Source organism: Oryza brachyantha, chromosome 1 (assembly GCF_000231095.2).
Source record: "Oryza brachyantha chromosome 1, ObraRS2, whole genome shotgun sequence".
Classification (NCBI taxonomy): Eukaryota; Viridiplantae; Streptophyta; class Magnoliopsida; order Poales; family Poaceae; genus Oryza; species Oryza brachyantha.
This window is the reverse complement of record NC_023163.2, coordinates 4,168,138-4,188,439: the sequence shown is the minus strand read 5'-3', so window position 1 is coordinate 4,188,439 and position 20,302 is coordinate 4,168,138. Positions and strand designations below refer to the sequence as shown.

The following is a 20,302-nucleotide window of genomic DNA, read 5'->3' as shown; positions in this document are numbered from 1 at the left end:
TTCTCTGAGTTTGTGATTTCAGAACTGTGTGGTATGATGTTTGTCCTCTGATATCTGGAAGGTAGCATTCATCTCTTCATCTTCACCAAATCATCTATCCACATTAATTGTTTTCTCTGACCTACTAATTCTGACAGGAAGACTGGAGCACCGACTTGCTATTTTTCACTGAAGAAACAACAAAAAAATTAAATGTTTATTAAAAAAACAAAAAAAAGACCCTGTTGGCATCAGTTGTCCTTGTGACTCTGCAGTCTATGGAGCCAACATGTACCTGCACATTACTTGTATCCTAAACATCAACAGTATAGACAGCTAAATCCTATGGATTTTTTTAAGGTACCCTTCGATAACTGTGACGTCCGTTATTTGAGATTTAACGGATCTGATTTTCTTATACTACGCTAATAGTAGTGTATTAGAAATTTTATAGGGGTAAAATTTAAACTAAAATATATAACATTGTAATAAATTTGCGTATAATATTTCATATTAAAATAGATGAATTGCTAAATATATCTTATTGAAGTTTTGAATAAAATTTTTAATATACTTATAAAAATATATGATTAAATTTAAATTTTACTACATTACTACCCTTCATACTAGAATGTATCGTAACAATGCCCAAATCCTATATATCATTTTCGTCGTCTTCTCGCGATGATATTTTCACCTGATTATAAATCTATAGAAAAATATTGTTCTAATTCTTTTCCCTAATTTTCCATCAATTCTTCGGTCATGACACAAAACATAGAGAAAAATCTGGTAATAACTCCAAAAATTTATGAAATCAAAATCATTATTCCCAACAAGCAAAGAGTTCAGAGCCATGCACCCACTCGCCTGACTATAGTTCGCTCGCTATCATCTCTGAAGCTGCAGTGAAGTGAACCCATGCCTTGCCAATCAGGAACTAGCCCTGCATTACCATCCGAAGAACACTACGCTGTGCCTGGATCACCACAGAATGGCACAGTGCTCTAATAATTGGCTCAAAGCTGCTGCTGTGAGCCCCAGCTGGGGCTGAAAGACCTTGAGGCTACCCTTTTTTCTCAGCCATAGTACGTCAATGTGTAACATTCGCACCCCCCTGAAATTAGTGTGCTGTCATAACCTGATAGAAAGCACATACTAACCTAATTCTTTTGTGTTAAATTCAGATTCCAGAGAAACTTTTGTTTGCTTAATCTTTTTTTTTTTTTTGCAGTGGAGCAGATATTTCCGTTGGATTAGTATCCCAGTTAAAGCTTCAGACAGTTACACTGACAGCAGGTGGAAAACAAGCATTGCACAAAACACAGGTACTTCAGAAAAAAAATCGATTGACCTATACTTAAGTCACATGAAATTCAATAGCCCCATGGAGAACTTTGTTAACATCTTAATTTGGATTTTATATATCACACGAGAACCATTTAATTAAGGTGGCAAAGATATTAGCCAAATTAAAGAATCTAATATCTCAATGGCGTAATGCTTATCATTCCATTGATATTATGAGTTCATAAAGGAAACTATGGCCTGTTTGGGGGAGTTTTAGATTCTAAGAAGCTGCTGCTTGATAGCTAGCTTTTGAGAATCTGTAGTTACAGATTCTATGAAATGAACTAAGAATCTAGAAGCTGGGTTTAGGAACTTTTCCAGATTTTCAGAAGTTGTGGACCATTTAGGACAGCTTCTGGCAGAAGCAGCTTTTAGAAAAAGCTGCAGCTGGAAGAAACTCCCCCAAACAGGCCCTATATAGCTTAGATTCTATTTGCTGCAATATGCTTTATAGCAGTGCAAAGTCAAAAAAGTTCAGCAATTTGTGGTCTGAAAGTTCACAGCTTCTGGTGTTTGTTTGTTCATGTTTCAGAAACAACAACTGATCTGGTGTTGATTCCAGTATGTAAAATCTATCCAGATAAGGCCAAAATCATCATATAAACTATTATTTCACTCCTCATCATTCAAACTACATCAAAATTAGGCAAATTAAACTCAAATTCCTGTGTAATCTCGATGGGAAAAAAAAACTACCAATCCAAGATATTTTTTCTTAGTGGATCAACTGAAGCAGTGGGCTTCAGGTTTGTAGGCAAGATACAAAATATCTCCCATGTTCCAGATGCACCTGCAGTTAATAGCAAGTGTGCTCAAGTCAACCACCTCGGTCTCCAGGGTTTGATTGGACGTTTAGGTTTCATATCACCATGGTTCAATCAGTGTAGAGTACTTTTCAGTCCTTCTGGCCGGTACCAAATGTAGAAGGAGAGCCTTTTCTGATTTGATCATTACTTGCAAGTTAGTAGTACAAGTAAAATGATTTGATAGAATTGTTTTCTTTTATTATTTTTTTTTCGCTTGCTTGTTCCTAAACTCATACTAATTGAGCTGTTCTTTTTCATGTGAATATATATGGGAAAGTATTTCCATCATTCCATTGGATATCTACTTTTTTTTCATGTCACATAAATAGTCATCACAAAGTTTGAAAAAAAATAACAAAATAGGTTAATATGAGGAGCAATTTTACATCTTTGAGAAGGTACCATGAGGTACTAAAAATTCAGTGTAAAATTTAAGATTTGCTCTGGTCCAACAAAAAGTACCTCGAGGTGCCGGTACCTTGAGGTACCAAATCATTTCCCACCATTGGATTTAGCTGAGTGGGATATACACCGTTAGATCCAACGATCAAAAACAATTTGGTACCACGAGGTACCAGTACCTCGAGTTACTTTTTGTTGGACTGAAGTAAATCTCGTAAAATTTTGGTACCTCTTGGTACCTAGGTACTATGGGATACCAAATTTTACACTAAAATTTTGGTACCTCTTAGTACCTACTTAAGGACTATAAAATTGCTCTAATATAAGATATATCACTTTGCAAATAAGCAAGTTCAAATTCAACTTCTACAAGTTATAACAAAAATAATAAATTTAACTATGAATTTACGCATAGTAGTTTTAGTTTTTTTGGTTGCAAATTATAGAAGTCAAATTTAACTTTCATATTTGTAAAGTGATATATCTTATATCCTATAGTTAAGAGGTATTAGTAGTTTCTTGTTCTTCTTAGGTACTGATTTTTTTAATAATGGAAATGTTTAGCGTCCCTGGCCTCTGCCATAAGGCATGAAGCTAATGAGCTTTTAAAGAAATAAAAAAAAACCCCCGAAGAGTGAGGTACTGAATTTTGGCACATATGTAATTGACATATACAGCAACAAGGATCTAGTGACTTGAAAGACTTTTGCAAGTATTCTCACAGAAACAAAATCAGAGGTGCCTGCTTTTGGCTGAATAATTCTGGCCATTTCCAACCGTTCTTCATTGCATTTCTCCTTATGCATACACTGGAAAGGTAGCTCTGCAAAAGTCAGGTAGACAAGAACACTAGAAGAAACCATATATGCTTGCAAATTCACAACTTTCTAGATAAAGATTATTTCTTGCAACATTCCACTAGGGGTGAAATTTAATAGTTTATACCTTGTCAAATGCCTTTAGCAGTTACAACATGTGCACCAAAAATGCCCAGACCTTTGCTGCGACGTTGGGAGTAATTCATATACACCATCTAGTATAGAAACAGGAAATGCTGTAGTTGACAACACATCTAGGATCATGTCCCAACTCTGATGGATCCATTACACCAACCTATCTTGAGATAGTGCCAATGCAGGAACCTCTCATGGTAATGGTAGCAGCTGGCTCCACAATGGCACATGTAAAAGCTCTGGTTTCACTATGCGAAAAATCGCATCACCAATGCGCAAATCACCCTAGGTTTTGATAGGCAAGGGTAGATCTTCGTCGATCGACGGGTCGAAGAAGAACAATGGCGGTACTACAAATGTACAAAAACCATCATCGTGCACCGCACCACACCGTGGCGCGGTGGCCCAGGCCAGTGATGGTGATATATGGCGGTGGAGTGAGTGGAGAGGGGGTTGGCAGCAAGCATGATGCATCACATTATGTGAGGAGGAAGAGGGGGGGGGGGGGGGGGGGACTGGGGTAGAGATAGGGCCCCATGAGAGCAACTGAAAGGGAGTGCTGAATTAATAGGAGGTTGCTGCTGGTGAGTACTTAGCCATTATCTCTACATCCTATGTGACAAACAGAAACTGGACAGTGTATATATGTGAGGTGTCACGTGGTTGTATACACAGCATATAATGAATCATCTATGCTGTGTATATAGAGTTTTTTTTATCATATTTTTCAGTGTAAAAAGTTAATACCTTAAGTATTTTAAGGTACCAAAATTTTATACTAATTTTTTTACCTCAAGATACTCTCAAGGATGGTAAAAATGTCCGTGTATATATATTTTGACTTGTTTTTTTTTCACTCTCTGGTGATCTGATCAGTAGAAGAAGGTACCTATATATCGGCTAGTAACACACAAAGTTAAACAGGGAAAGTAAATTAATTTGGTTTGCTGGATTGGAAACTACAATTAAGTTTGTGAGGCAATTATCCAAGATCAATTCCAAGCTAGAATCATGCTGGCATTGAACGGGTAACAGTCAAGAACTCTGATGAAAAAGTGTCAATGCTGACCTTCATAGGCAAAACAAATTGAAGGCTTTACATCAACAACTGTGGCATTGTTGTAACTAATAATGGATCACCTTATAAGCTTCCATACATAACTGTGCTAAAGTGAAACAAAAAAAGGAGTCAATACTACTCAATAAGCAAGAAGAATAACAAGGCAGCTTACCAGACCAAACAAAGCAATCCTCCAAGGTTTGTTCCAGACTTACTACAGCAACAAGAGCAAAGCTTTTGCAAGCAGAGTTTACATCAGAGTTTACTTATTTACACAATGAAGAGGTAAATGGATATGGAGACATGCATATCTGACAGCACTGCTAGGACATCACAAGAGGATCAAGGAGTGAAGACTGATGAGAGGAAGAAAGAGCTGGTAATTCAGAAAGGTTGTGGATTTGCAGTCAGAAGAGACCACAAGCTAGCTAGATAGATAGGAAATTGGTCACAACAGCTACTGCTAACTATATGCACCTTACATTTCTTCTTCCCCTTTCCCTCCTCCTCCTCCTCTCTCTCTCTCTCTCTCTCTCTCTCTCTCTCTCTCTCTCTCTCTTTCTCTTTAATACCTCTCCTTCTCTTGCCTCTCTCTCTCATATATGCCACACACTCTTCTTTCCCTCTCTGGATATCTTCCTTCTCCAGCAGAGGGGCAGCACTAGCTAGCATACCATCCTGATGAACATGATGGTAAATTCTGGCTATGTATCTTGCCTGATCTTTCTTGCTTTTGGATAAATTTGGTTTCTTTTACTAGAAATTTGCGTCCTTTCTTAACTTGTGCACAAGCTTTTGTGCATATGAGGGGTGGAATCTTGGTTGCCATGTTGTGAGGATTTAGGTTGAGTAGCAAGAAGAGGAAGATGTGCGTATATTTGGCTAGGGAGATGGGAGTAGGATCGATCTCTGATCTTTTGAGCTTCACCATGAAAAGCAAAGATCAGAACAGGAGAGGGGAGGGCACTACTTCTTGATAAATTTCTCATGATCAAGAAAAAAAGGCAGGGAGAGATGGCAGCAGCTTCATCGCCCTGCGCATGCATGGCACGACGACGCACTTCTTGATTCGCCATGTGTGTTTCTTGCGCGCTGTTCTTAAGATTTTTGGTTGCCTTGGTGTCTCCAGACCGATCTGAGCTGCGGGCCTTCGTCGGTGACGGAGATGGCGGCGGCGGCGGGGTCGGCATCGTCGGCTGTGGCGGCGGCGGCGGCGGCGGGGAGCGAGAAGATGGGGAGGGGCAAGATCGAGATCAAGCGCATCGAGAACACGACGAACCGGCAGGTGACCTTCTGCAAGCGCCGCAATGGCCTTCTCAAGAAGGCGTACGAGCTGTCCGTCCTCTGCGACGCCGAGGTCGCGCTCATCGTCTTCTCCAGCCGCGGCCGCCTCTACGAGTACGCCAACAACAGGTGACCCAATGCGATCTCATCTTGGCCTCTCTCTCTTTTTTTCTTCTTCTCCTTCTCCTGCTTCTGCTTCTGCTGCTGCTGCTGCTGCTGCTGCTGCAGCTCCTCCATATATAAGATCAGTACATGTCATATTGCCATGTACTGTATATCTATAAAATCAGCCAAGAGAAAAAAAGGCTATGAAAATATGCATACCATAGATCCTACAACATATGCTGCTGCTAGCTCTAAAAATCTTCTCCTTTTTTATTTATCTGTTGTTGTTTGCTGGTTCAGTTTCATGTCCAAATTGGAGCAAGTATGCTCGTAGCTTTTCATGGGGCAAAGAGTGGGGAGGGTCAAATGGGAGATGCATCTTTTGTTACTTCTGTTATTAACTGTCTTGTGTTATTTTGGTGTTTCTGGGGGGGAGTAACAAGGGGAAAGAAATTGCAACAGTTTCTCTTGTGTATGTGTGTGCTTCTTTGCTGCTTTCCTTTGTGCTTCTGGTGAGGTGAGCTAGATGTTTGAGATAGATCTAGGACAGTGCTTGCTGTGTGTAGTATGTGTATGCTGTGTGTGTACATGCCCTGAGCCCTTTCTTTCTCTCCTTCTTGTGTGTGTATGTGAGAGAGAGAGAGGGAGAGAGAGAGAGAGAGAGAGAGAGAGAGAGAGAGAGAGAGAGAGAGAGCTTCTTTGGCTTGGTGGTCCTGATCTTTTCTTGCTGTATTTATGCTCTTTCCTTCCTCTCTCCCCTGTAGCAAGCTGTACACTTGTATGTGTGTGTGGCAGAGCTAGCTGTAGAGAGAGAGAGGGGGAGAGAGAGAGAGAGTCTGTGTGAGGTGAGGTGATCTTTAGATCTCTCACACCTCATGATTCATATCACACACACATATATTTGCACAGAAAATATAGGGCATCCTGGGGCTCCCTTGTTCATCTTTCCCTTTTGTGTAAGCTTTGCTTGTGTCTTGGTATAGAGGATGGTTGCCCATTGATGTAGGGGTAGTACTAGTTGTGCTGTACATATGTATGTTTCCAGTGTAAGTGCATGTATGTTTGATGAGGTAATAAGGCAGAGGGATAAAGAAGCGGATGATAGAGCACTTCCCTCCTTTTCAGTTTCTTTTGCATCATCTCCTGTTCTAACCAATGAGTTGCTAGGGTTAGAGTTTCATCCCATGTGCATCTCTCTCTCTCTCTCTCTCTCTCTACTTCTCTCTACTCTTATCTCTCTCATGTGTGCGGTGCAAATTTTACTCCTGAGCAACTTCACGAGAGCAGGTGATGCCTGACAGCATCACTGTACTTTTGAACAGGAACCAAATACAAATAAAAAGGATCCAAAAAAAAGAAACAGCAGCAAAGAAGAAAAAATGCAGTAAAGCTAGAGGGTACATGCGTGAAATTTGATCTTACTGACAGGATTTACGCACAGAAGACTAGATTTTTCACCCTCTCTCAGTTAGTTGTATTAAGGTACATAGTGTATAATTTTGCCTATATGGATCCTTTTACCGCAACCAAAGCTAACTCAATAATGTGATTATACAAATATCTTGGATAGTCATTTAAAAAAATTAGTTTTATTATGACTATTAATTTAGTTATAGGTGTATATATATTTTTAAAGTTTTATCTGTTTTTCACTAAGTGGAAAAAGAGTAAGCATGCTTTTTTGAACCATGTATGCACATATATAAGGTATTTAAAGAATACTAATTCTTTTTAAATAAATGTCAGTTTTAGTGCTATGTAAAAATAGGGCATGCATGCATGACATAAAAGAAATTATACACACATGGCTGTGATGTTAAACAAAACCATGATAAATTATGGTGTCTGCACGAAAATCAACTAAGAACAAGTAATGGTATTTCTTGTGTTGATTAATCTTTCTTGAAAAGGAAATTCGGAGCATATACACTTTCTTGCACTGCTGAACACATGGATGAGAGATCAGAAGAACGTCCCGTTTATAATCGCAAAACAACAAAACGAAGAAAGAAAGAAAAAAAAAACCTTTTGTACGGGGGACACGTGTCCATGTAGCCAGGGTCGCAGTAGAGAACTGGCCAATTTGTTTTTTTTCTTTTTTCATAGGTTCGTATGTGTTGTGGGTGCTGGAGGCCAGGCCAATGGCGTGGCAGAAATGGTACAACAGCGGGGCCTGCATTTGTATTGGGAGACTACAAGAGGAGCGAAGGAAAGCTGGTGAGTTGGTCAGAGGAATGGGAGTGGGTAAAAGCCATGAGCTTTTTTTACTGTTGTGCTGGGTACAGTAGTTTGTGTTGCTGCCCTCGTTTGCCCATTGGGTACAAACTAGTGTCACTGCTAGCTGCTGCCCAATCATGTAAAATCCTGTGCCAGCCTCAACATTGGGCAGCCCGGAGGCGTTGTCGAGAATCCTAAGGTTTCATCTCTTTCTTGCCGGCAAAATTTGAACGGGTGTCTGTAGAGTTTACAGTAGTAAACCATGAAATTCTCTGGTTTCTTGAGTGTTGATATTTTTGTTCTAAAATATAAGAAATTTTGATATACAATATTGGTACCAGAATTTCTTATATTTTAAGCGGGGTGTTATGTTATCTAATTTCTCCGTTCAAGACAACATGTTTATAGGCTTAAATCCAAAAGGTTGATTTTTTTGGACAAATAACCGGGTTTATTTCTTGTGATGTGATGTCCTTTAAGCTTTTCCTAGTAACTCAAGTATATATACTGGAGTAATTTCTTGGGGAGATGATTTTCATTTGGGTTGGAGGGGATTGACAGTACTCGCTGCTTGATATGATTGTTTGTTACAACCAGTTATTTTATGCAGCGATTGCACTACGCTTTGTGTTTTTGGACAATAGAAAGTTCAACGGTTGCGGTGACAGGAGATGAGCTTGCTACGAGTCACTTCACAGTAGCATGCATGACCAGAAGATCTTTGAAGAATATTTTTGGAGAAACTTTTGGGAATACTATCTTTGGTGTACAGTGATCTCTAGGTCACTGGGTCGTAGTATATACATATGTCGATTCTTGGAAAACGTTTTGTTAAATTCTCATGGATTTATGACACTCTTGTTTCTGCTCAAGTACGTACTCTCATTAGTTTGTGTTATTAACTTAATGGTGATTGGCTGGTGTAGTAATTTAAGCACACCATTTTGGAAATCGTCTTCCATAATTTTCTGTGTCTAAGTATATGCTTAATTATATGGAACCTCCAATAAGACATAACCAAGATTCTTTTGTGGAAATAAAATTTGTGGAGCTGACGTACAGTGGTTACATTAGTGAGTGCAACCTTGCAAACATTAGCATGTCATAAGCATCGGTCTGCTTAAAAACCGGGACTAGAATTTTTGAGATGAGAGTACTACTGCTGGAGAGAGTTTATAGATTGCTTCAGAAAATAGGATATTTGTTGTTTCCTTGATCATATTCGTCATCATAGGCTCTCTGTTCCTATTGCCGCATGCCCTGTTTTTTCGAGCAAGAGGTATGGATATGTTTTTCTTAATGACAGTGCAATAAAATCAAGATTTATGAGTCCAAAATAAGTTTATTGCCTAGATACATGCTTGGCTTTGCATATGTTAATGTCGAGAATGATACTCAACAAACACACCAAAAAAACATGTGGGGGTAAAAGCACGAGATATGAGTCTGTAGGCTAACAATGGAACTGAACTTAAATATATATTATCATTCATATATACAATTATATTTTAAGTTTTGTTTATTTTTCAAACCAAGCTCTATATCCCTGCTACATATATGTAGTAGACCTTAATTTTTGTACCTTTAATTTGTTTCAGATCAGTACTTATTGGGGTTCCCTAGCTCTTTCTCTTGGCTCCAATACTCATAATTGTTTATACCAAATATAAGAGAGCAATTTTGTGAAGTCATCACATTAGTTTCTTGTATTGTCCTAACTGTACCCTACTTAAGGTGTATATTAACTTAGCTCTACTACTCAGATGCGTACAAGATTAACTAGTAATAGTGTTCCTACCAAGTTTTATACATAAGATCTAGTGTGGACGAAAAGAAGTCCTTGTGAGCGGAGCTACAGAAGAAAGTTCAAGCCCAAGGCATATTATGATTTGTTGATTTATAGTGAAAATAGAGCAGAATATATGATTGATTTGGTATAGTAGGGCCACTGTTCTATGGTTTTGTTTGTTAATTAGAGTATTTCAGAGAGTTTTGAATGAAGGTAAAAGGTCAATCTACACTAAAGTCTTGTCTTTATATTGACTTCAACGAGTTACAAAATTTAGAGAAAAACACATATACTAATCATAATACATAGTCTCATATATGCTTTTTTCAAAGGAAAATATTTTTATATGTTTTCTGCTCTATATTATGCTCATGGCATATGCTAAAAGTCTAAAAAATGTGTAACTTGACGGTTAGCTTGCTTACCTTCTCGTTTTTCTATTCTTTGATTTTGGTAAGCCTTAGGTCTATTTTCATTAATATATTAGAGGCACTTAACAGTGGTTTTTAAGTTCCAGTCATTACAAGATGGAAATATAATAAACGAGCTTAACAATCTGTAAGTGCAAAATAACGATGTAAATATAACCCATGAAATATTGGCAAAGATCATTTATGAATGCTCTGGCGTCTGGACATCATATGCATCATTGTTTGGTTTTGCTTTGTTAGTCCGGAGGGACCAGCGTTTGTGTTCACTTGTCCATTCGATATTACTACCGCACCCATCTTTTCATTTATACTTATGTTTATAAGCCAAAACTTAATTTTCTACCTTAAATTTAGAGTTGATTGTAGAGTTTTTACTAAATTTTAATTTTTTAGTTTTGGTTTTAGATTACTAAGAATATCTATATATAAAACTTTCATTCACAAATTATTTTTATTTACGATTATACCGTTTGGATTTTTCTGTGCAACAACCAACCCATCACCTCTGTTCCGTATATCACAGCTTATTGTGCCGTACCAGGAATCATACATGGATAACAGAACACATCACACCTGTTGTAGACTCATTTTGTGCATCAAAACCCCTAGAGCGATGACAGGAAAAGCTAGCTCCTCGGTAAAGAGGAACGGCACTGTTGCAGACACTCTGTCCTGCAGCTACACTACTGTTCATGCATGCATGGGAGACTTGTGATGGAGCACGGTTCGGACCAATGTTTCATGTTGTGTTTTACTGTGGCCTCTTGCCCTTGCATGCCAGTTTTCTACTAAATGCAACGATATAAATATGTAACTTTCCCTCTTTGAGAAGGCAGAAAATCAGCATAGAGCCACACAGAATAACGTCCAGTTTCAACTTCCATTGCTAATTGATGCTGTATTTCGTCCCTTCAATACTAGTTAATAACTTAAAAAGATATTGACATGCTCTGTATAAAAAAATAACTACAATGTTTTGGGATCGAGTAAAGTTCATTAATATATGGTGTGTACATATATTATACCACACTAGTATCATTTAGCTCCGTAAGTCATTAGTTAGATCTAATTTCAGACATCATCAGTCACACTTTTTTTTGGAATTGACTGAAGGAGAATATGAATTTTCATGTCTTACCTTCTGACACTAGTAGTTGAGTATTATAGTATACTCCTACTTGCTTGTGTGTAAGAGTGATTAAACATACTAGTCCTTAGTGTCTATTCAGTTTGAAGAAATTTTAACACATAGAAATAAGAAAAAGTGTAGGAGTCGAAATATATGACAACATTAATCTCTAGGAATTTTTTTTCAAAAGGTTTGACTAGATGAAAAAAATTTATGTTTCTCTCTGCAACTTTTATAGTAAAGTTTCCTTTGATTTTCCTCTACTTCATCCATATAAATCAAGTATCTTCTAAAGTAATCAACTTCTTAGGAATTTAATCATTTATTTTTCCTTCAGTAGAATAGCTCTTAACTTGTGTTCGTTGCAGCGTGAAATCCACCGTTGAGAGGTACAAGAAGGCAAACAGCGACACCACTAACTCCGGTACAGTTGCAGAAGTCAGTGCCCAGGTAACATCATGTCATTCTTTCAGTCTACAACAAACTAATTTTCCGAATTGACTCCAAGATGTGGACATGGCAAACAGTATTAGAATATATTGGCCTCATCTTTCTTTTATTAAATCTAAATACTTAATCTTAAATTTTTAAATTTAGAGTTAATTTAGAGTTTTTTCTCATGGTTTATTTCAACCTTGTTTTTAAATCGTTAGAAACATGTATATAAAAGTTTTATTCATAAATTCGTTTGCAAATATGATATTTGGTTTTTTAAGATAAAAAAGCAAAAGACGAGGGACTATAACTGTGGTATGTATAGGAGCAAATCTTTAAATGCAAGTACTGTCAACATTCTTAGTTACTGTTGTGCAACGCAAAGATGAGCAAAGAAATCATCAGACAAGAAATCCTGAGCAGAAAGTCATGGACATTACACAGGGGTAATTGCAGTCAACCAGTACTCTGAGGAGTCAGGATCCTCTGTTTGGTCCAGCGGATCACGCGCGTTTGTTTACTGGACCAAAATCATAATTTCATGACGATAGAGATGCAAAATTTTGGACGACCTAGCGAACTGTTGTGCGTTACAACAGGATTTTATTTAAAAAATATCATTAACATGTTACTAATATTATTACTTTTGTATGTATCATTTCTTAATTGTTGTATATATTTGTTATTGATATGTGAGTCTATTGGTTCTATAGTCTTTTTTCTTCAAACAAAAGTAAGTCAGTGAGAGTGATTAACATGTAGGATTTACAATTATTTTTTCTTAAAAAAGAGAGTATAGATAAAAAACAAGAAGTTGGTGATGGTGGTGGCAGATTAACTGCCACCAGCCACCATCATTGAGGATGTCTATAGGAATATAGAATATAGAAAAATAAATTTAGTGGATTAATATAGAAAAAACAAAGAACAATTAAAACCCCCAGTATTCATCCTTACAACTTGATTGTACAACACACCAGCCATGAATTAATCTTACAACTTGAATCGTAAAAAACAGTATGTGTCCCGTTGAACAAAACTAGTGTTTATACTCGGTATAAAAAATAATAGTTTCCTGGACCACATGAAATATTAACGAACAAATGTAATAATTATATAAAAAATAAACTGAGTTAGAAAGAATTTTAATTTATACACTACCACCATTCTATTTCCTAACTTCAATAATTCTGATGATTCTTTCCCAGCACAGTAAGCTATAATATGGAGCTTCAGACTGCAGTGTTTGTTTCCTCTACATGGACTGCTTAGACTGGTGTTATACAGTTAATTTCTTTTATTAAAAAAGGTGTACTGTAAAATTTGATACAGGTAAAATCTTAGAGATTATGTAGTTTTTCCATGATACAAGATAACATAAAACTTTTAAAACAAAGCCATGTTTAATAATTAAGTGAAAAATGAATTAGAGTACGTAAAACCAAACAGGAGTTTTTTTCTGCAACTGTTCGATTGAACATTATTTCAGCCAGAATATGTTTTTACATGTTAAAAGTTTTTTTTTACCGGTGAATATTGCTCTCATATTGCATTCTATACAGCACTACCAGCAGGAGTCCTCAAAGCTGCGTCAACAAATCAGTAGCTTACAGAACGCAAACAGGTTATATATGTATAGTCCAGATATTTTTGACTTATAATTTGAGCCGAACCCAAATGTTCTGTATTGCAGTCTAACTCAGCTCGCCTAAAAATCTAGTAGGACCATAGTGGGCGATTCTATCAACACCATGAGCCCCAGGGAGCTTAAGCAGGTAGAGACCAGGCTGGAGAAAGGCATAGCCAAGATAAGGGCTAGAAAGGTATGCATATAGTTCAACTTTAAATCGTTATGTATAACTCAGTTACATCAACTATGTTCTTTGATTCGTTCCATGCATGAGGTCTCGACCTCCTCTGCATATATATCTACTTCATTTAGATCGTTCTAATCAACCCAATTAACATTTCTTCCATGCAGAATGAACTGCTATATGCTGAAGTCGAGTACATGCAGAAAAGAGTAAGTAAAAAAATCTCACCAAGAACTCCTCATATTCCAACATTTGTTTCTTTTATCTTCTTTGTTGAGACAAAATGAAATGTCACATGTTATTTTCAGGAAGTTGAGCTGCAGAATGACAACATGTACCTGAGGAGCAAGGTAAAATTACACACCTACCAAGCTTTGTCATCCATTGAGATCAAGTTACTGAATGCTAAAATTTCCAACTAATTCGTTCTTTTCTGAGCTGTGTGCCTCTGATATCTCAATATTTATTATATATGTAGGTTGCTGAGAACGAGAGGGGGCAGCAGCAGCCACTGAACATGATGGGGGCAGCATCAACAAGTGAATATGATCATATGGTTAACAACCCATATGATTCCAGAAACTTTCTTCAGGTCAACATCATGCAGCAACCTCAGCATTACTCCCATCAGATGCAGCCAACTACCCTTCAACTCGGGTAAATTAAGCTCCCCCTATTTAATTATGTTATGTATGCGTTTGATCAACGCAGTTCACCAAGAATACTTTAATTTCATACTCAAGAGAAGAGCTTACACTTTTGGTAGTATTTTTTGTGTTTTCTGCTGTTTATCCAGTCACTACATATGCTAATAATTTCAGTTCTCTCTACTCTGCAGCCAGCAGTCAGCCTTCAATTAGTTTTGGCCTAGGTACGTAACTAAATACACTCAGGACTGTTGATATATACCATTCAATTATGCAATTATGTATACATATAAACAGTTTTTATAGTGGTCTCTATAAATTAATTAATTCAGTGCCCTTTCTTGTATCTCTCTCTATCTTGCAGTTGAACTCTGAAAATTTACTGCGAATCTATCTATCTATCCGTTGCGGTTGGGATCTGAAGGCGTCGAATCAGCCTGAGCAGATCGACATGCAGTAATTCTATGTTCGTCAGATCGATCATAACCAGTAATTTTCACTAGGTGTGTGACAAATTAAATTGTACCAGTATGCATTTCAAGCAAGCTAGCGTTCGTTTGTGGCTCGATCAGGCGTTTGCATGCATGCATACATATGCTTGCATGCGTCGTGTGTTGTATCGATCTGTCTGTGTCACGTACGTTTATGATCACAGCACGTGCGTGCATGTGTGTGTGTGCGCGCTCTGATTTGTGTGGAACTCAGCAGCAGATCAAATATTGTACCACCACCTATATATATGTGATTAATTATGTGAGGATTAAGGGATTATTCATACATTATGTCATTGATCTTCATGTTGAATTAACATATATATCAACCGTCGTTTTTGCTAGCTAGATGAGAGTTACTCTTGTTCTGGTTTTGTGTTGCCAATTAATTTATTGTGTGTAGCTTTGTGTTAATCCTCCTGGTTGAATTAAGTCTAGCTAACAGCTTGCAAAATAAAGATGTCAAAAAATGTAAATTTAATTAATAGAAATGAAATTATTTTAAATATTTATCCAAAGGAGACAATAACATAATATTATATCAAGTTTTACAAATTTGACTTGACTCCGGTAAAGAGCAGCAATGGTGGTGAATTTACCATCACCCCACCACCAACCCCCTTCTAATTTTTGAAAGAAAAGTAGCTGGGGTCTATATATCAACTATTTAACTGAGATCTATATGTCAAACTATTTTTATTAACTCTACTTTAATAACATGGCAATGTTATTTTTTAATAAAATTCAGTTGCAATGTTGGGTTCGGCTGCAGTGTGCTGTGCAAATTTCATGTGCAACTCAACAACAGTGGGTGGGTAGGCCCAACCAGACGCCGAATCGTCGCAGGCCCAACAAGGATAGTACAGCCCATAAATGGCGTTGCGGCAATCAGCCCAATTTGCGGCCTGGCCCTCGACGCAAATGTTGATGGGCCTCACATCTCTATTTGGACCTGACGTCACCGTGGCCCATGTTTCTCCAGCCGACGAGGCCCGCTGTGATTTTTCACAGGAGAGGAAAAGGCCCAGAATTCACTCGTGCGTGCACAGGTTGAGAATAATTTACACGTAAAACATTTCTAGCTTTTAGTAATATGAAAACTCAGGGGAATATAAGAGATCAAGTAAAATTAGAGAGGATTGGGTGAAATTATATGGGTATGTAGGGAATTGGCCCAAAAAGAAAAGGCCCAGAATTCACTATGTTCACGGTCATGTTCAATTAGTTGGGGCAAATTATGAGTACCAATTGAAGGCCTGTTTAGGGAGCTTCTGTAGTTTTTCTTAAGAGCTGCTTCTGTCAGAAGCTGTACTAAATGGTCCACATCTCTTATAAATTTAATTTATAGTTACGGATTCTGCAAAATGAACTAAGAATACAAAAGCTGGGTTTAGGAGCTTTTTTCAGATTCTCAGAAGCTGGCTACCAAGCAGCTGTTTCTCAGAATTTAAAGCTCTCCCAAACAGGCCCAGAATGCCAAAAGGAACATAAAAAGGGAAAAAAAAAGTGGGAAGACATATTGGACAGTGATCATCTAGGATAATTAAGCTTCTCACTTCACTTCATTGCTCGATCGACAGGAAACAACAAAACTTGAACACAACATGACCCAAGTGATCACATCATTACACCATAGATCAACCAGCCAAGTGATCACATCATTACACCATAGATCAACCAGCTAAACACGTACTCACACATGATCAAATCGAACAAAACATAAGCAAGCTACTAGCAACAAACACACGGGCTGGGCTCCCCTTTCCTTCCTTCCCGCCTAAATAGACGTACATGCATGCATGCATGCATGCGCGTGCAGGTACGTACGTCGGTCGCCGTCGTCGTCTACGCGCGGCCCTCGTTGGCCTTCTTGAACGCCGCCGCCTGCAACGAGGCGGCGCTGTCGGAGCCAGCGGCGGCCGCGGCCGCGAAGGCGTCCCTCACCTGCTCGGTCGTGTAGGGGAAGCCGGAGCGGGCCATCGAGTTGAGCAGCGCGGCGGCGCCCTCGCGGAGCAGCGCGCCGGCGCCGTCGCCGCGGGTGCTGGAGAGCGCGTCCTGGATGGTCGCGCCCGTGCCGCCGGCGGCCGCGCCGCCCGCCGCGCCGAAGAAGTGGCCCACCGAGCTCGGCAGCCGGCCCAGCGCCGACCATATCTCCATCGGGTGCGACCTCCAGTAGCTGTACGACGGGATGGGCCCGCGGCGTCAGTGAGAAATCACATCGCTGTTTGTTGCAACAGAATTAATGTTTATTATTTTGATGTGCCACGTGGCTTACTCGCAGGTCCCGGGGCTGGTGGGGACGACGGGGACGAGGCCGTGGCTGTCGTGCGACGACGGCGTCGTCGGAGCTCCGCCGCCGTAGGCGCCGCCGCCGTAGGCGCCGCCGCCACCATGGGACGGCGTCGGGGAGCTGCCGCCGTAGGCGCCGCCTCCGTGGGACGGGGACGGCGTGGAAGGGGAGCTCCCGTATCCACCACCACCGTGCGACGGGGTCGCCGGAGAGCCGCCGCCGTAGCCACCGCCAGGGGACGGGGTCACCGGGGAAGACCCATACCCGCCGCCGTGGGACGGGGCAGGCAACGCCCCGGAGCCCCCATGCGACGGCGCAGCCGGGGTAGAGCCGTACCCGCCGCCGGTACCGCCGTGAGACGGCGGCGACGTGCTCCCGCCGGAGCCCCCGTGCCCGGGGAGGGGCGTCGTCGTGCCGCCGTGGCCGGGGAACGAGCGCGGGTCGAACGCCGGCACGCAGTCCGGCTTCTTCACCCCATCCTCTGCAACACAGACATTTACCACCCAACCTAAAGCAACTGTGCAGCATGCAAGCTACTCCCCCGCGCCATCAACGTCGCAAAACCTCCACGGTACGTACCTTGGCTCGTCTTCTCCACGGGGCCGGTCCTCGACTCGACGACGGAGACGAAGGCCGCCATGGCAAACGCCGCAGCGAGCACGAAGACACCCCTCGCGCGCTTCATCCTTGCCACCATGGCTGCCGCTGCTGCTGCTGTAGTGAATCAGTGCAGTGGAGTGGAGTGGAGTGAAGTGGTGGAGAGAAGCGTGGAAGGACACGGGGGATATAAATAGCGGGGAGGCAGAAGAAGCTACAGAGAAGGGTGGCTAGCTGGCTGGCTGGCGCCATGGGAATTGATGGCGAGGTTAAATTGAGGTCGCAGATGACACAGCGGGTGGTTGGCGAGGGCATTCAATGCTGGCTTTGCATTTTTTGCAATTGCAGCGGAGAGATGAAGAAGACGATCGATTGGACAGGCCAAGCTAGGTCAAGGTGGCCATAGATAGCTGGAGTGAGGCGCTGGACTGACGATTCTCCTGTGGCTTTTACTTCTTTCCCTCTTGAGACCAGCTTTCATTTTTTTTTTCTCAGCTTTTTCGACCTTTGTCATTTTTGATCCAGAGATGCATGCATGTATATTGGGCTGATTGTTTGGTTTTTCAATAGAAAAACATAAATAATATATTTGTAAATAAAAATAATTTGTAAATAAATATTCTTAACGATATAAAAGACATAGCTAAAAAATAAACTTCACTGAAAACATAAAATTAACTTAAATTTAAAGTTAAAAATTTAAATTTTGGTTTGTGAGCGTAAGCAGAGTATTCAATTTGATCAAGACGGGCCTATTGTATATTGACCAAAGGCCGGTCTCATGATCATGGGATGGAGGCTTGATCTAATAAGGCACAATTAAATCAGAGTTGCTTTAATTCTTGGTGATATATGTATATATGTATAGTATTTTTTTTTCAAAAAAATGGAATTTTTTAGATGGCATGCACTACCTGTAAACATCAGTATCTTGTGACAGTGATTGATGCTTATGGAAAATATACTAACCGCATTCCACTGAAAATGGCTGTCCTTAGTTAGCAAATTAAGGGGTTGTTTAGATGGGGCTAAATTTTTTAGCCCCGTGTCACATCGGATGTTTGAACACTAATTTAAAGCATTAAACATACACTAATAAAAAACCAATTTCATAAATGAGTGCTAATCCGCGAGACGAATTTTTTGAGCCTAATTAATCCATAATTAGCAAATGTTTACTGTAGCATCATATAGGCTAATCATGGATTAATTAGGCTCATTAGATTCGTCTCGTGAATTAGACTAAGATTATGAATGGGTTTTATTAATAGACTATGTTTACTATTTATAATAAGTATCCAAACATTCGATGTGACTAGGAGCTAAACTTTAGCCCCTAAAAACAAACACCTAAGTAGTTTCATTGAAGCTAGCTCCCGCCTCCCAGGCAGCATGCATTGATCGATCCCTGCAGACACAGACAGAGCAAGTTGACGTTTGCTGTATGCTGGTCGTGAGATCTTGATGAGTTGGCGTCGATCGCCATCGGCCTGTACTACGAAGAGCCATGAGCCATGGATGCAGCAGCTCAAGTTAATGAAGGCTAGCTAGCTACCTGTGTTGGGGACGTATGGGCGGTAATCACTCCAACCATTTTGCCTATAAAAATTAACGATTAAGTTTAAAACGGGTTAGAAAATAAAACTAGATAGAGTTTTGAGCTAAACTTTTTTTAAGATTTAAATAGGATTGTGAACCATAGGTCTTGGCCCATTCCCACTCCTAGCCGTACGGGGCTCCTCACAAGTGTTTTGTTCTGGGGCCTTTGTTTTTCATCTGCAAAAACGACCCAGCTCTGTTTGGAACAATCATGGTTATTTTGTATCATCACAGTAGCATGCATGTGCAATATGCAGTAATAAGTACGGTTCACAGAGAACTTACTCTCTTCATATTTGAAGGCACTTTAGGTATACATATGGTAGGACATTTTGTTTATATTTAGATTCATCTATTAACAAATACATATTATATATATATATATATATCATTTATATAAATCTAAATAATGCTAAAAAACTTACACTGATAATATATATCATACATTCACGAGGAGTGGTGGTGATGATGAGCTATGAATTTATCACCATCGCACCACCAACTCGTACTCTCAAATTCTGATATGGTGGACTACTCTTCTTCTCCCTCTCCAAACTAAACGTTCGGTTATATATAACTTATAACTTTATAAGTCAATGATAAATCCTAGAAATATCAATCAAGATAACTCTTACATATTAACAATAATTAGAGCTTTTTTATGGGAGTAAAAAACTTGATAAACAAAAACCTCTAATTAATTTAATAATTAAGCTCTAAAATTTGAAATATATGTTCTCTGCAATGTGTCGATGCGATTTTTTAATTTCATGACAACGTGCGGGCATTTAGCAGCTGGTAGTTAAACAAAGCTGAGGAATTTCTATGGAAAAATCAAAACAGCAGCAGTGAAACAATTAATCACAAGGAAAAGAGAGAAGATTTGCAGAGCTGAAATAGTGCAGAGGGATTGTCAGTTTGTCA

The 20,302-nt window shown here is 39.5% G+C and overlaps 2 protein-coding genes across 5 annotated transcripts; one reads left to right on the top strand and one right to left on the bottom strand.

Moving 5' to 3' along the window:
• The first annotated feature begins 5,109 nt into the window (after positions 1 to 5,109).
• Positions 5,110 to 15,172, top strand: LOC102705291 (MADS-box transcription factor 3). 4 transcript variants are annotated; one of them, XM_015832605.2, is made up of 10 exons: positions 5,110 to 5,243; positions 5,680 to 5,963; positions 11,874 to 11,955; positions 13,503 to 13,564; positions 13,661 to 13,763; positions 13,922 to 13,963; positions 14,063 to 14,104; positions 14,233 to 14,411; positions 14,576 to 14,625; positions 14,766 to 15,172. In XM_015832605.2, the coding sequence occupies exons 1-10, from the start codon at positions 5,232 to 5,234 to the stop codon at positions 14,774 to 14,776; spliced, it is 867 nt and encodes a 288-aa protein (XP_015688091.1). In that variant the 5' UTR covers positions 5,110 to 5,231; the 3' UTR covers positions 14,777 to 15,172. The 4 variants fall into 4 exon arrangements, with proteins under 4 accessions (XP_015688091.1, XP_015688089.1, XP_015688090.1 ...); XM_015832603.2 differs by lacking the exon at positions 5,110 to 5,243 and adding an exon at positions 5,336 to 5,597; XM_015832604.2 differs by lacking the exon at positions 5,110 to 5,243 and adding an exon at positions 5,337 to 5,597 and having other exon boundaries at positions 13,664 to 13,763.
• Positions 15,173 to 16,414: 1,242 nt separating this feature from the next.
• On the bottom strand, positions 16,415 to 17,929 carry LOC121055755 (protodermal factor 1-like). The gene is made up of 3 exons (XM_040528834.1): positions 17,762 to 17,929; positions 17,168 to 17,663; positions 16,415 to 17,068 (listed from the first exon to the last, which is right to left on the bottom strand). Exons 1-3 carry the CDS (start codon positions 17,877 to 17,879, stop codon positions 16,738 to 16,740), a joined length of 945 nt encoding a protein of 314 aa, XP_040384768.1. The 5' UTR covers positions 17,880 to 17,929; the 3' UTR covers positions 16,415 to 16,737.
• Positions 17,930 to 20,302: the final 2,373 nt, after the last annotated feature.

Bases quoted from the DNA above. Each gene is read 5' to 3' on its own strand.
- LOC121055755 (XM_040528834.1), bottom strand. From the start codon at position 17,879: ATGGTGGCAAGGATGAAGCGCGCGAGGGGTGTCTTCGTGCTCGCTGCG. The intron at 17,664-17,761 runs GTACGTACCGTG...TCTGTGTTGCAG, and splicing joins CGTGGAGAAGACGAGCCAAG to AGGATGGGGTGAAGAAGCCG. The intron at 17,069-17,167 runs GTAAGCCACGTG...CCCGTCGTACAG, and splicing joins ACCAGCCCCGGGACCTGCGA to CTACTGGAGGTCGCACCCGA.
- LOC102705291 (XM_015832603.2), top strand. From the start codon at position 5,538: ATGATCAAGAAAAAAAGGCAGGGAGAGATGGCAGCAGCTTCATCGCCC. The intron at 5,598-5,679 runs GCACGACGACGC...TGGTGTCTCCAG, and splicing joins CATCGCCCTGCGCATGCATG to ACCGATCTGAGCTGCGGGCC. The intron at 13,964-14,062 runs GTAAGTAAAAAA...TGTTATTTTCAG, and splicing joins TCGAGTACATGCAGAAAAGA to GAAGTTGAGCTGCAGAATGA.